This window comes from Eubalaena glacialis, chromosome 1 (genome assembly GCF_028564815.1).
Source record: "Eubalaena glacialis isolate mEubGla1 chromosome 1, mEubGla1.1.hap2.+ XY, whole genome shotgun sequence".
Lineage (NCBI taxonomy): Eukaryota > Metazoa > Chordata > Mammalia > Artiodactyla > Balaenidae > Eubalaena > Eubalaena glacialis.
Genome location: NC_083716.1, coordinates 207,837,109 through 207,852,992, shown reverse-complemented (window position 1 = coordinate 207,852,992; position 15,884 = coordinate 207,837,109). Strand labels below are relative to the sequence as shown.

At 35.1% G+C, this 15,884-nt stretch overlaps 1 protein-coding gene across 1 annotated transcript in view; it reads right to left on the bottom strand.

Annotated features, from left to right (window-relative positions):
• The window catches only part of NBEAL1 (neurobeachin like 1), a 173,657-nt gene that overhangs the window by 40,139 nt on the left and 117,634 nt on the right, over positions 1-15,884 (bottom strand). Inside the window, exons 34-38 of the mRNA XM_061186681.1 lie at positions 11,388-11,545; positions 9,334-9,458; positions 6,696-6,822; positions 1,025-1,173; positions 276-409 (exon numbers count right to left, since the gene is read on the bottom strand). Of these exons, the coding sequence (XP_061042664.1) occupies positions 276-409; positions 1,025-1,173; positions 6,696-6,822; positions 9,334-9,458; positions 11,388-11,545 (693 nt within the window). The remainder of the gene's footprint in view (positions 1-275; positions 410-1,024; positions 1,174-6,695; positions 6,823-9,333; positions 9,459-11,387; positions 11,546-15,884) is intronic.

Here is a 15,884-nt window from a genome sequence, read left to right as displayed (position 1 = left end):
TGTGAGACACCTATCAGCTGACACTCAATATTCTATTGACTTCTTTATCTACCTATATATAAAAACTGAAAACAAATATCCTCCAAACACCTGCACATAAATTCCAACAAAAATGCATATACTGCTTAGTCCCAAAGGTATGTATTTTTTTTTCTCTAATATATATTTTGACTCGATGAAAGAGTAGAGTTGTGAAGTTTCATTACAGCTCACTAGTTGGAAAATAATTTCAAGCTAACAGTCTGGGGCTTCCAGAAAGGTAGCATCTTACATACCTCTTTTTTGAAATTGAGAAAGTAGTTGGATTGGTCAACATGAAAAATCTCAAGGGCTGACCTCCTTAAGTTGTACCGTCGTAGGTGAATCTCTCGAACTTGAGAGTGAGGCCACTTGAAATCAAAGCCTACTCCTGAAAACAGAAACAATCTTGTGACTGGGGTACCACAAAAAGTTACTCATGCTATGCAGAAAATATCTCCTAGTTCCTGACAAAAGTAGCACTACAGAAAAGGAGTTCAGTTTCTGTATGATGAAAACCATTTGTTAAATTTATTGGATGTTTAAATTGTTTCTTTTAAGACTATTTTAAAATTCTATAGCTTTTCTACTTCCTTTCCATTGGAACAGAGAATAACTCTGAATGTTATATCTTAGAAACATTTTTCCTTTTCTCTTTATGTTGGCAGCTTAGATTTAAATATCTTTTTATTTTCAGATAAAGGATTAGGTGAAAAGCCTCTAGGAACAAGTGTACATATAAATAAAAGTAAAATTGTATTTTATAACAAGTTTATAGCAATCCCCTGTAGCCAAACCTTTTTAAAAACATTGATAATAAAAAGGAAGCATTCCCTTCAGTACATTGTTGATAATAAATTTAATTCCATACTGACTTTCCATGTCTCCTTTTACATGGTAGACTACAATTCTACAGTCCCACCTTATCGCTTTCTTCTCATTAATGATTGATAAACTGGATACTTAACTATTGAACAACAGAAATTATTCCCCCAGAACTCCTCACCGTCCTCTTTTTCAATGCTGCCATCATAGAAGTAAATGTGTTGAGTAGTGATTTCTAATCTGCCAGGAATTATGTCAATTATCGTAATGAGTTCACAGTCTTCCAACAACACCAATTTTTCTTTTTGATCCTGTTCTTCTTTCTCATCACTGTAAAAACAAAAACCAACCAAACAAAAAACATCCAACAATGTATTCTGTGTAAATGGAAAATAACATCATATTCAAATACGAATCTCATGTCTGTAAAATCACTATCCAAGAAAGAGTACTTGAATTTTCTACAAAAACCATTCCACTGCATATGAAATTACTTAAATATGTCCAAATATACTTATTACCCAATAACTAAGTTTCAAAAAACATGTTTTACATTTCAATTGTATATGACCCGTTAAAACAAAATATAGTGAATCTTTAATACTACTGGTAGAGGATGGTTCAAACATGCAGCAATACTGGTCATGTTTTTTTGTTATATTTGGCAGACATGAATTGACCCAGGGAATAAATGAATCTGTGAATAAAGGACTGTATCATTAGTGGTGTTTCATAAATATTAGAAGTATTATGATTGATTCTTAAACTGTAAAATGAGATGTTTCAAGAGCAACAAAAGCTAGAGCATCATCATCATAGCATCCCCTGATAGTGTAAATGGAGATAATACAAGGAGCCACTATTGCCACACCATACTTAAAGTGAAGTCATCTCATATTTGGAGGACTGTTATCAATTATTTTTTTTGGAGGAAATAACTGGGAAGGGACAGTCTTCTGGTGACCTAGGTGACTTTTAACTGCAAAGTACAGAAATGAGAACTCCTATGACTCATGGAATGTTATTCAAGTATATCCTTCAAGCCAGCTGCTCTCTGGTCCTAGATATTTCACATTTGCCTCATTTCCAGGATAGCAATGACTAAATCTAATTTTGTTTCCAATGGATTTCGATGAGAAGCTTTACAAGTATCACCAACCTAACTGGGAATATTGCAACCATTAAAGCTAAGCTTAAAAAAAAAACTGAGAATGTTTTCCTAAATAGTGAAATTCCAATATTCACAGTGATGAAATAGAGAAATAAGTGACCTGAGAGAATAAATAGTCTGAAGGTTATTTCTATTCTATGAAACAAAGAGTTTTGGCTTTTCATTTGAAAATGAATGAGACTGACATCCACTGAATTCACTAGTCCTTGAAGAAAGAAAATAAAATCCCATTAAAAGGCTGACTAAAAAATCTACCAAAACCAAAGATAGCTCCCTAGATAACTACCCCACCCAGTACCCTGAAAATAATCAAGGACATATTTAAAAATTACTAAAATTATATTAACCAAAAAACCTGCTTATGCCAACAAAGGATATTATTGAACCTGGTCAATTTTTTTTAAAAATAAATTTATTTATTTATTTATTTATTCATTTATTTTTGGCTGCATTGGGTCTTCGTTGCTGTGCATGGGCTTTCTCTAGTTGTGGTGAGCGGAGGCTATTCTTCGTTGCAGTGTGCGGGCTTCTCATTGTGGTGGCTTCTCTTGCTGTGGAGCACAGACTCTAGGCGCGCGGGCTTCAGTAGTTGTGGCACACGGGCTCAGTAGTTGTGGCTCGCAAGCTCTAGAGCGCAGGCTCAGTAGTTGTGGCACGTGGCTGCTCCGCAGCATGTGGGATCTTCCCAGACCAGGGATCGAACCCGTGTCCCCTGCATTGGCAGGTGGATTCTTAACCACTGTGCCACCAGGGAAGTCCCATGAACCTGGTCAATTTATAGTATTAAAATAAGTTCTGAGAAATATTTGCCATGTGTTGTTTATAACCTAAACAAAGTGATGTCCAGAATAAATTATATACTTGAGACTCAGCTACTCATTCTTGGCTGAATGTGAGGCTTTATAATCATAACAAGTAAAAGTCAGGGCAGATGTGTAAATCATCAAATTTGAATGCATTCTCTAAACCACATACAGATCCACTGGCAAAGAGTGGCAGTGTTACTGATCAAGGGGTTTAAACACAAAAAACAAACTAATCACTGGCTGACCACTAAGCTATGCTGACCCAGGGGCAACCCCTAGTAAGCAAGGCTTTAAAAATAAAACAAAACAAAAATCCAGTAAGTACAGATATCAGTGGCATTCACTGCAGGTAAAATGGACTCCACAGACTCAATCTAGAAAAGTCACTAAACAAACAAAAATACAACAACAACAACCAGCATCAAGGGAGGAGATTAGAAACCAAAGTGGCTATAATTTATCTAAAATGTATGGTTTTCACAAAAATTATGAGACATAGGAAGAAACAGGAAAATATGGGCCATTAACTCAAAAGCAGTAAAAAGAAACTGTCTCTGGGGGACCTCAGATGTTCAACTTAGTAGACAAAGACTTCAAGGTAGCTATCATAAAAATACATGAAAAGAACTAAAGGAAACTATGTTTAAAGAACCAAAGTGCATTATGGCAAAAAAGCCTAGTCAAATAGAGTATTATTGATACAGAGATAGAAATTATATATATATTTTAAAAAGGAACCAAACGAGAAATTCTGAAATTGAAAAGCAAAATAACTAAACAAAAAATTCACCAGAAGGACTCAACAGCATATTTGAACTTGCAGGAGAAAGAAGCAGGGCTCTTGAAGATAGATCAAAAGAAACTGTCCAATCTGAAGAACACAAAGAAAAAAGAATCAAGCAGAATGAAAGAACCTCAAAGGGTCACCATCAAGCAAAACAACATATGTGCAAAGGGAGACCCAGAAGGAGAGAACAGAGAAAAAGGGCCAAAATATATTTGAAAAAATAATGCTGGTAACTTCTCAAATATGAAAAAAATTAATCTACACATCCAAGAAGCTCAATGAACTCCAAGCAAGATAAACACAAAGATATCCATACATGGTCCTAAAGCCAAGGTACTAAAAGCCAAGGACAAAAAGAATAACCTAAAAGCATGACAATACAGGACACAATAAAAAAGGTTAATAGCACATTTCTCATCAAAAACAAAAGGTAGTGAAAACCAGAAGGTAGTGGAAAGACATATTCAAAATGTTGAAAGGAAAAAAACTGTCAATCAAGAATTCTATATCTGGCAAAACTATCTTCAAAAGAAAAAGCAATGGTGCTGGGGCAACTAGAGTCACATGTAAAAGAATTAATATGGACCCCTACACATCACACCACATACAAAAGTTAACTCAAAATGGATCAAAGACCTAACATAAGAGATAAAATATAAAACTCTTAGAAAAAAATAGATGAAAGGAAATTCATCAAAATAAAAAATTTTTGTACATCAAAAGATACCAACAGAAAGTAAAAAAAAACAATTCAGTGGGAGAACATTTTTGTAAATCCTGTATCTAATAAGGGACTTGTTGCTAAAATATGTAAAGGACACTTACAACTCAATAACTAAAAGACAACCCAATTAAAAAATAGGCAAAGGATCTGCATAAAGATTTCTCCAAAAAAGACATATAAACGGCCAACAAATACATAAAAAGATGTTCAGCATCATTAGTCATTAGGGAAATGCAAATTAAAATCACAAGATACCACCTCTAACATTCTAGGATGGTACCATAAATTTAAAAAAAAACCAGAGAATAGTAGAAGTTGGGGTAGAGTTGGAGAAATTAGAACTTTCATACATTGCTGAGGGAATGTAAAATGGTACAGTCATTGTGAAAAGTTTCACAATTCCTCAAAAGGTTAAACGTAGAATTAACACATGATCAGCAAATCCACTCCTAGTTTTTTTTTATACCCAAGATAAATGAAAACATAAGTTGATACAAAAATGTATACATGAATATTCAAGGCAGTATTATTCATAACAGCCAAAAAAAAAAAAATAGAAACTACATAAATGTCCATCAACTGCTGAACGGATAAACAAAAACTGTATATCCATATAATGGAATATTATTCAGCCATAAAAACAAATGGATGGAAACATTAAACTGAATGAAAAAAGCCAGACATAAAAAACAACATATTGAATGAAATACATGAAATGTTCAAAATAGGCAAATCCATAGAGAAAGAAAGCCAATTAGTGGTTGCTAGAGGATGTGAGGAGAGAAAACTGGGACTGACAGTTGAAAGGTATAAGATCTCCTTTTGGGGTGATGGAAATGTTCTTGGACTAGATAGTGGTGATGTTGCACAACTCTGTGAATATACTAAAAAACCACTGAACTGTGCACTTTAACATAGTCAATTTTACGTTAAGTGAATCTCAATCTTCAAAAAATATATCTCAATTTTTTAAAAAGTAGTCAAAAATGAAGACAAAATAAAAATCTCCACAGATAAAAGACTAGAATTTGTGGCTTATAGACCTTCCTTACAAGGAATACTAAAGGAAGTCCTTCAGGCTTAAAAGGAAATGGCACCAGATGGTAATCTGAATGTACACCAAGAAATGAAGTGTATAAGTAGGTAAATATGCAGGGAAATATAAAGGAAAGCATAATTACATAGCTTTTTCTTCTCTTAACTGATTTAAAGACAAGTGCATAAAACAGTAACTGCATTAAACTGTACTGCTGGGCTTAAAACATATACAGGTTTAATATGTATGGTAATAATAACACAAAGGAGAGATGAGAAAATGAATATGTTTTATATTTGTTTAGGGGAAGCTTTTAAACTACAAATTCAAAATTTTAAAATATATCTAAGGCTATTTCTTCCTGGGAGAGGTTTGATAATTTATATCTTTCAAGGAATTTGTCCATTTCATTTAAATTGTCAAATTTATTGGCATAAAGTTGCCATTTCCTTTTTTTTTTTTTTAATGATGTCTGGAATTTTTTTTTTAATATTTATTTATTTGTTTAGGCTGCGCTGGGTCTTAGTTGCTGCACACGGGATCTTCACTGAGGCATGCAGGATCTTTAGTTGCGGCATGAGGGATCTTTTAGTTGCAGAATGCGGACTTAGTTGCGGCATGTGGACTCTTAAGTTGCGGCATGCAAACTCTTATAGTTGCAGCATGCATACGGGATCTAGTTTCCTGACCAGGGATCAAATCCAGGCACCCTGCATTGGGAGTGTGGAGTCTTACCCACTGGACCACCAGGGAAGTCCCTATCATTTCCTTTTAATTATTTTAATGTATTTCTTTTCAATCATTTTAGTATTTGTAACGTTATCTCCTCTTTCATTCCTGATACTGGTAATTTATGTTGTCTTTATTTCCTAACCAGTCTGGCTGGAGGTTTATTGTTTGGTTATCTGATTTTTAATAACCAACTTTTGTTTTCTTTGATCTTTCTTTTTGTTTTTTGGTTTTCTCTTTCATGGACTTCTGCTTTTATCTTTATAATTTCTTCCTTTTGCTTAAAAGTTTATATTTCACACTGTACTTTCCAAATAAATACCTCAGCTGTATCCCATAAATATGATACATTTTCATTATCATTCAGCTCAAAATATTTTCTAGTTTCAAGGTCCAGCTCCAAATTAACCCAGTCCTAAGAAGCCTTCTTCAATAGTTTCAGTTAACACTAATAGACTCCTAACAGCTGATATATAGTATCAATTGTTGGATTCTGGGAATGCATAGTATTAGAATTTCAAGCAAATATTTTCCACAATTTTATAATCCCATTTCTCAGAATAAAATAATTTTAAATTCTTTCAAGTACTTATACATACATATTTACTCTGGCTGTTATCTCCTCTTCAGGAAGATCTAATTTATCCTCCTCCATATCACTAACTTTTACTTGTTTCACTACTTCCAAAAGCAGTGAATCACTGGAAGGCTGCGGCTGCTGGATACCTGTTTAAACATAAAATGTTTGTTAAACACAAAGTAGGAAAATCATATCACAGTCCTTCTGTAATTTCTGACTGTTAATTATATGAATAATGTGTGTAAGTAAAGAAGGTACTTGAAATTTTCTAAGATAAGCGACTTACTACAGAGAAGTTTTTATACATGATTTAGAGTTATCTATGCTGCTTGACTGTGACTTTTAAAAATTATTATACATATAATACAAGGAATAAATGTTTTAAAAGATGGTATTTACCTTTAATGATGGTATTATTTATGTTTCAGAAACAGGCCAAGTAATCTCTTTAATCATATTTACTTCTAAAGCATACCACTAAGTAAGTTAAAGAATTATTCTCACTACATTAATTCAATGGAATTATTTTTACTGTGCATTTGTACTACAGAAATATTAAGAAAGAATGTGACAAATTATTTTTAACTGCAAGATAATACAAAGACCAAAAGCTGAAGTGTTCCTTTCTGGAGTGCATGGAATTTAATAGATAATTCTGATACATATATATGCAACAAATGTCATGAACTATGCAATAATGTAAGAAGGCAGAGCTAGTGTAATGGAAAGAAGATGGGCTGTGAAATGGTAAACTTAAATTCAAATTCTATTCTGCCATTTATTAACCATATGACCCCTCTGAATCTATGTTTTTGCAACTGTGAAATGGAGATACATCACATCACACACAAAATAAATAAATGGTAGCTATTCTTATTGCACATTCATCTCTCAATTATCTGGTGGCATAAGAATAGTAATAAAAATATATGCATAATGTGTAGGTAGGACTGGAAAAAATTTATATGTTTAACTATGAATAAAGACATTTCATGTGTATAATAAAAATAATTCATGCTAAATAACAAAACACTGTAAAGATGACAAAACCTCCCTTAATTTCTCAAATGGTATCCTTGCTCTGACATACAAAATGAATTAACCTAATGTACAGCTGCATTTCTCTTTTATAAATCTGCTTTGATAACATACAAGTCTAGATAATCTGATACAAATAGAAAAACACTGATGAAAATACTTATAAACAAATATATGGAGTAGGTAAAACATTCTGCAGTTAATTCTGAAGTAAACTTCAAGGAACTTTAAAGAGTTTTAAAGACTGATGCCACTGGTTTTATACTATTACCAATTTCACTTTTTAAAATATTTATTTATTTATTTGGCCATGCTGTGCGGCTTGTGGAATCTTAGTTCCCTGACCAGGGATTGAACCCGGGCCCTCGGCAATAAAAGCGTGGAGTCCTAACCACTGGACTGCCAGGGAATTCCCCCAATTTCACTTTGAAATGTATGATTTTTTTCTTCTGTACAATTTTATTATCATCATTATACTTGTGATAATTTTGAAAACTAGGTAAAGAAAGGAACAGAGATGGAAAAAGAGAAAGGACACTGGTTTTCCTGGACTTAAAACAACTGAGACCAAGAAGAAGAAACATAAAATTATACCTGTATACATGTGTAAGAGGGTTGAAGAAGGAGGGAAAGGGACAGGGAATTTCCGGGAGTGGGATTTCTTGGCAAAAATGAAGAAAAAATAGAGACACTCTTCCTTAAATATTACTAAATTGAAGTCATTCACCAAAAGATGTTTTCTGCATGATAAGTATAAAATTTTAAGAGGTAGAGAAAGTATAATAGTCTCAGGACATATACTGGGAGGACAAGCTATACGCACTGACCGTTCCTGTGTAAGACACTCTTTGTACCATGGACAAGGCCATTATTTTACATTAAGGGAAATCACGTGCTGTGTCTGATTTATTTCAGAATATAAGACTCTAAATGGCAGGCATCATAGCTCTCAATTTTATGGCATTTACTGTACTGGCCAATATATTAAGGCAATTTTAAAAAGTAAGATTAAAAAACTGGTACTCATTTCATCTATAACTTAGTCATTAAACACAAGGTGCACAGATGCCCAGTCAGATGGCTATAAAGGAAGGACTTCATAAGAATTATAGAAACTCTTTAAAATCTGTTTTGATATACTGCAAGGCTATGCATTTTTAAGCACTTTTTTCTAGAAAAAAGGCATTGGCCCATCTAGATACTAAATGTCTGGAGTTCTATAAGAAGAACAGGTCATAGAAGAAAGACCTAAAGAGCTGCTAAGAATTCTAAATATTGAATATATTTAACATTAGCCTCAGTTTTGGTAAGCAAAAGGCTAAGGTTAAAGGACCATGTTTTACTATACCATAATGGAAATAGAGATGATACATTTCACATCAACTACAGTATAATTTTATGCGTTTAAATTACATTTTTCTTTGAAAAACTGCTATCAATTGAAATAGGAAGTCATTTTAGATTTAGGCCAAAAGCAACATATACAACCACTTAAATAGCAATTATAAAATGTCACCCTTCTCATGAGTAAATAATTTTGAAACAATGAAAACAATAACCAATCCCCACCAACACCCTCATTATCTTCAATAAATAATTAAACAGCCATTGAAACTCACCTAGATTATCTCTCAAAGCACTAGCTTCATCATGGGTTTTGAAGTTATAATTTGGCACCAATTTAAGTCTCATGCGGGAATAATTTTCTACGTTAGCTAGCTTCCAGTGAATTGGATTTTGTTTCCTATGAATATTCATAAGTAAACAAATAAAACTATTTAGCTTAAAATTACAAAGACTGGTTGATTGAAATAGAGTAACTATCAGGTACTTTACATTTTTTGGGCACCATTTTATAAAAACATTCACATTCTTTATCTCATTTGACCCAAACCACCCCGAGAAAAAAAACAATGTCATTATGCATATCAACAGTTTATACCTGAGGAATCTAAGACAGGCTAAATTATTTGCCTAAGATGCCATGTGATTTACAGGTACAGGAATAAGATTTGAACATAAATCTTCAGACTTATAGCTTGATATATTTTACTCTTTCACTGTTACAAGGACGTTCTTAACTAGCTATTTAGGAGTTTATTCCAAATACAGTTTCAAAACAAAATAATAATTTTACTACAAATAAAGATAATATAATTGCAAATGGATCAAAGATCTAAATATAAGAGTTAAAGCTCTTAGAGGAAACAATAGGAGTAAGTCTTCATGACCTTGGATTTGGGAATGGTTTCTTAGATAAGACATCAATAACATAAGCAACAAAAGAAAGAAACAGATAAACTGGACTTCAAAATTCAAAGCTTTTGTGCATCAAAGGCCACTATGGAGAAAGTGAAAAGACAACCTACATATTTATAGACAATATATCCGATAAGGGTCTATTATTGAGGAAAAAAAAACTCTTACAGTTCAACCACAAAAAGTCAAACAATCCAATTTAAAAATGGGCAAAAGACTTGAATAGACATTTCTTTAAAGGAGATATACAAATGGCCAACAAGTACCTGCAAAGATACTCAATGTCATTAGTCATTAGGGAATTGCAATGAAATCATAAGATATCACTGCACACCCACTAGGATGACCATAATAATAAAAAAAAAAAAAGACAAGTCTTGGTAAGGTTGTGGAGAAACTGGAACCCTCAAACATTGCTGATAGGAATGTAAAATGATGCAGCTGTTGTTAAAAACCGTTTGGCAATTCCTCAGTAAGATAAACACAGAATTACCATATGACCCAGTAATTCTTCCAGTATATAACCAAGAGAATTAGAAACAGGTGTTGAAACAAACACTTGTCCACAGATGTTTACAGCAATACTATTTACAACAGCCACAAGGAAAACAACCTGATGTCCATCATCCATTCCACACAACGGAATATCATTCAGCCATAAAAAGGAAAGAAAGTAATGATACATGCTACAACATAGTGAAAACACTAAGCTAAATGAAAGAAGCTGGGCACAAAAGGCCACATACTGAATGACTTCATTTATATGAAATATCCAGAATAGGCAAATCCATAGAGACAGAGGGCAGATTGGTGGTTGCAAGGGGTCAGGGGAAGGGATGATAGCTAGTAACTGCTTAATGGGTCCAGGGTTTCTTTTTCAGGTGATGAAAATGTTCTGAAGCTGGACAGTGGTGATTATTACACAACATTAGGAATGTACTTAATGCCACTAAATTGTACATTTTAAAACAGTTAAAATAGCAAATTTTATATTAAGTGTATTTTACCACAATAAAAAAGGGCTGTTAAAAAATGTGTGTGTGTATAAAATATAATTCAGCAAAACAGAAATGACTTAGGATCAAAAAAAGAAATTGTAAAATATTCAAACACACATCGTCACTAACCCTAGCTCAAAAAGGTGGTGTCAGGAAGAGAGAAGTAAATGGAATCAAAACAAATTCTATGTCACAGGGTAAGAGTAAAGGAAATAACTCCATGGTGAAACACATATACACACAAAGCTCTACACATACCGAACTTATAATCCATAAAAGGCAAGCACATTAATTAAAAGTAATCTTTTAAAAATTGAACATTTTAAAAATTGGATTGGAGAGGTCACTGATTCATAAAGTTCTAGATCAGAGTTCTAAAGGAAAAAGGGTATTTAATGAATGATAGACACTCCTACCTTTCAGCCCAAGGTCCCCTTTCACATGTAAGATAGAGCTTTATTGCCTTCCAGCGTCTCAGAGTGGCTAACTGTGGACTGCTAAGTTGTTTAAGCATATTATTATACCTCAAGTTCTCTTGGCGTGCTTTTCGATTAAATGGCTCCACAAAAAACTCCTGAAAGAAACAGCAATAAATAATAGCATTGAATCATATATTTAGAGGTATATTTAAATTTTAATGCCATAATTTTAAACATCTGACCCAATAAAATCAAGCAATGAAAGAAAGAAGCTGGTAACCAACAGGATTTTCTTATTCCATTAGAATCATTTCTTTAATATAATTCGAGCTATAATCTACCCGTATTTTTTAAAACTTAAGAAAATAACTAACCAACAATAAACATGTGAAGAACTTCAAAAATGTAAAGTGTCTCAACATAGGATTTTAAATCTCAGAATTATTAACCCTATACCGTCAAGTAAAATGATTTTCTTTTGAGATCTTTTGATTTATAAGGCATCTGGAATGTGACTCAAGTTTAAATAAAGTAAAAGGAAGAGTAACCACATTCTACTCCACTGTTGATGACCTGAAACGCAATGCCAAAGACAAAAGAAATCTATAGGGGGCAAATCTCTCACAATGAAAAATTCCATCACTTAAGAGTGCTACTCTCTGAACAGCATCCTAGCTAGCAAATAAATTCACATGCCTATTCCAGTTTTCAGGGTAAAATAGATTCTGATAATAAATTCTACCAAGACATAACTCTAAGCCCTGAAATTAAAATTTTAAAGTTTTCAAAAAGACAAGAGGTAAGCCTGGCTTATCTAACTCACACTGACATTCATTTATTAGGAAATATTAGGAACTAAAATAGTATTTAACTTGTTTCAAACAAATAACACTGAATTACATTAAAATGAACAGTTAAGGACATGGATTTAAAAGACATCTTTTAGGGACTTCCCTGGTGGCTCAGTGGTTAAGAATCTGCCTGCCAATGCAGGGGACACGGGTTTGGTCCCTGGTCCAGGAAGATCCCACATGCCACAGAGCAACTAAGCCTGTGAGCCACAACTACTGAGCCTGCGCTCTGGAGCCGGCGTGCCAAAACTACGGAAGCCTGCGTGCCCCAACTACGGAAGCCTGCGTGCCCTTCGAGCCCTGCCGCAACTACTGAGCCCACGTGCTGCAACTACTGAGCCCGCATGCTGCAACTACTGAAGCCCGTGCACCTAGATCCCGTGCTCTGCAACAAGAGAAGCCACTGCAGTGAGAAGTCCGGGTATCACAACGAAGAGTAGCCCCTGCTCGCAGCAACTAGAGAAAGCCCACGCACAGCTATGAAGACCCAACACAGACAAAAAAAAAAAAAAAAGATATCTTTTAAAGAGGCAGTACAGCAGTGTGTGGCTATAAGCTTTGGAACTAGACCTGGGTACAAATCTTAGGTACTTAATTCTCTGAAGCTCAGTACCATCACCTGTAAGATGGGGCTGACCGTAATTGTCAACATAAAGATTAAGATTTAATGTGCTTAATATAGTGCCAGAAAAGTAGCAAGCTCTCAATAAATTATAGTTATTATAATTGTTACTGTAATTACTACTATATTTGTAGGAAATCAATGATTTGGGAGATAGTATTATCGAATACTTAAAACAGATCATTGCTGAGACAACTGAAGAAGTCATGAGAGCTCCATGATAATTAAACATCAATTTCACAGTTTTGAAGTTCAAGCACATAAGGATATTCTTTTTTTTTTTTTGGTTGTGTTGGGTCTTCGTTTGCTGCATGCGGGCTTTCTCTAGTTGTGGCGAGTGGGTGCTACTCTTCGTTGGGGTGGCTTCTCTTGTTGCGAAGCATGGGCTCTAGGTGCATGGGCTTCTGTGGCACGTGGGCTCAGTAGTTGTGGCTCGCAGGCTCTAGAGCGCAGGCTTGGTAGTTGTGGCGCGTGGGCTTAGTTGGTGCACGGCATGTGGGATCTTCCCGGACCGGGGATTGAACTCACGTTCCCTGCATTGGCAGGCGGATTCTTAACCACTGCGCCACCAGGGAAGTCCTCATAAGGATATTCTTTTTTTTTTTTGAAAGGAAGAAGCAAAACTGCCTTTATTCTGAGAAAACCTGATCACCAATGATGAAAATCCAATGGCATCTACCAAAGAGCTACTAGAATAAGTGAGTTTAGAAAGGCTGCAGGATACAACACCTTTTACAGGAAGCTAACTCCTCCTAACTAAAGGCCTAAATGACTGTCCTAGCAGTTTTTCTTCACTGATCTGAGACAAGGCCAGTAAGCCACAGAGCTCCTATTTGAGTGTTTCTCGATTGTTTGCTCTTGTCATACAAACCCTGTTTTTAAAAAAATTTTACCGAGGAGACCCAGTAGTGACAAGGATGTGGGAAAGCATTCTGGTGGGAGGGTACATTTTCTGTACAACTTGGAGAGCAATTTCACACACTGCAGATTGAGAGCTTTAAATATTTAACCAATTCTACCTCTTGTAGTCTATCTTAAGGAAACAATCATTCAGGCAAAGCTCTCTATATAAGCATTCCACTGAATCATTACCTATAATATGGCAAAAATTGAAAATAATTTAAACATTCAATAATGTATCTTTTATGTATCCATTCAATAATGCTTTTGAAGAATTTTTAGAAAAAGGTTCATGTTATACGAAAAATATCAGGAAAAATGCTAAACTTGCAGAATATTATTACTGTTACATATTTACTACATAAATACAACTATAAAACTAAGAAAATATTCCAAAATGTGGACAGTAGTTAATACTGAATGACAGGACCTAACCTCTTCCATTTCTTAAACTGTCTTCAATTACATTGTACTACTTGAATATCTGAATCACAGAACCTCCCCTCCAATCTAAGGACAAAGGCAAGAATATTTAAAGGTGCTATAGTTGAAAATAAAGTCAGACATTGCATCGTAGCTCAGTTTTATTTTCAGTAGTTAAGAAACATTTAAGCACCAAACAAAGCAAGTGAACCCTCAGCACCCAAGGGCCAGTAGAGGCAAAAGATGAAGCCCCCATAGTAAAGTGGCAACTACTGCAGGAATCACTGCCCTAGGAAGGATGCACTGTCTAGGAAGGGACACAAGTTTAGACCTTAACCCCTTTCCCTAGCCCTGGCTTAGCGGTCAACAGGGGGCCCAAAGCGCTGCAAGGTCCGTATCACCAGAGAAAGCTGGTCAAGAAAGTTGACGATGGAAATTCAGAGAAGGCGGGAATCCAGCTCTCCAGCGTACCGCCAGGACGCTGCCGCTATGAGCTCCTTCCCAACCGCCCCTTGGTGCGGTTCGGCACCTGGGGCCAGGGACCCACGGGCAATCTCCGCCTCCAAGGTGGACGGGAAAGGCACGCTTAGGGCGAATACGTGTGGCTGGCTTCCCGGCCTTCTGGCCGTGCACGCGGGGTGGCCGCCCGGCCCCGAAGAGTGTTGTGCTGGCGTGACACGCAGAGCTCCACTGTTTGCAGCGGCAGCAGCATTCGCGCTGCGGGGGCCGCCCGGCCACCCCTGCCACCCCTGCCACCCCAGCTGCCCAGGACTTCAGCGCCGCCCGCCATCCTGCCTGCGCCTGCGTCCCCCTATAAGGATATTCTCAAATCAGGTTTTTCTAGAAAAGCTAAGGGTGAAGTTACAGAGAAAATGCTGGTTGGTATAGTAATTGGTAGAACTTCTTTGAGGGCAATATAACAGTAATTATTATCATAATTGTTCCATACCGGTAATTCCACTTATTCTAGGGAAGTCATTCTGGATAAGCATAAAAATATGACTGCAGGGATGATCAATACTATTTATAATAAAGAAAAAACTGGTAAATTAGGTCTAAAACCGGGACATAAGTTTAAATCTTCTAACACATAATATAATGGAATATTAGACAATCATATAATGGCATGGAAAAATGTTCACAGTACATTTTAAGAAAGTAGTAGCAAATGAAACTACCATTTTGGTTAAACCAAATATATACATAAAAATACAGGAAGGATAATATACCAAAATATTAGTAGTGGTGGATTACAAATGTTTCTTTTTATACCTAAGTTATGGAATAAACATATGTTTTTATTTGGTCTTCCCTAATTTGTTTCATCTGTGTTCTGTAGTTTTTAGCATATAGATTCTGTACGTATTTTGTTAGATTGATATCTAAGTACCTCATTCTTTTTAGACCTATTGTAAATAGTATTTTTTTAAAATTGCCGTTTCCTATTGCTCGTTGCTTGTATATAGAAATATGATTAAATTTGTGTATTGATATTGTGTCCTGCAATGTTGCTAAATTCATTAATTATAGGAGATTTCTGATAGATTCCTTAGGATTTTCTACACAGATAATTATGTGATCTGCAAATAGTTTTATTTCTTCCTTCCCAATATAACTGTCTTTTTCTTCTTTTTCTATTCTTATTGCATTTGCTATGTCTTACAGCACAATAGTGACTAAGAAGAGTGAAAGTGAACA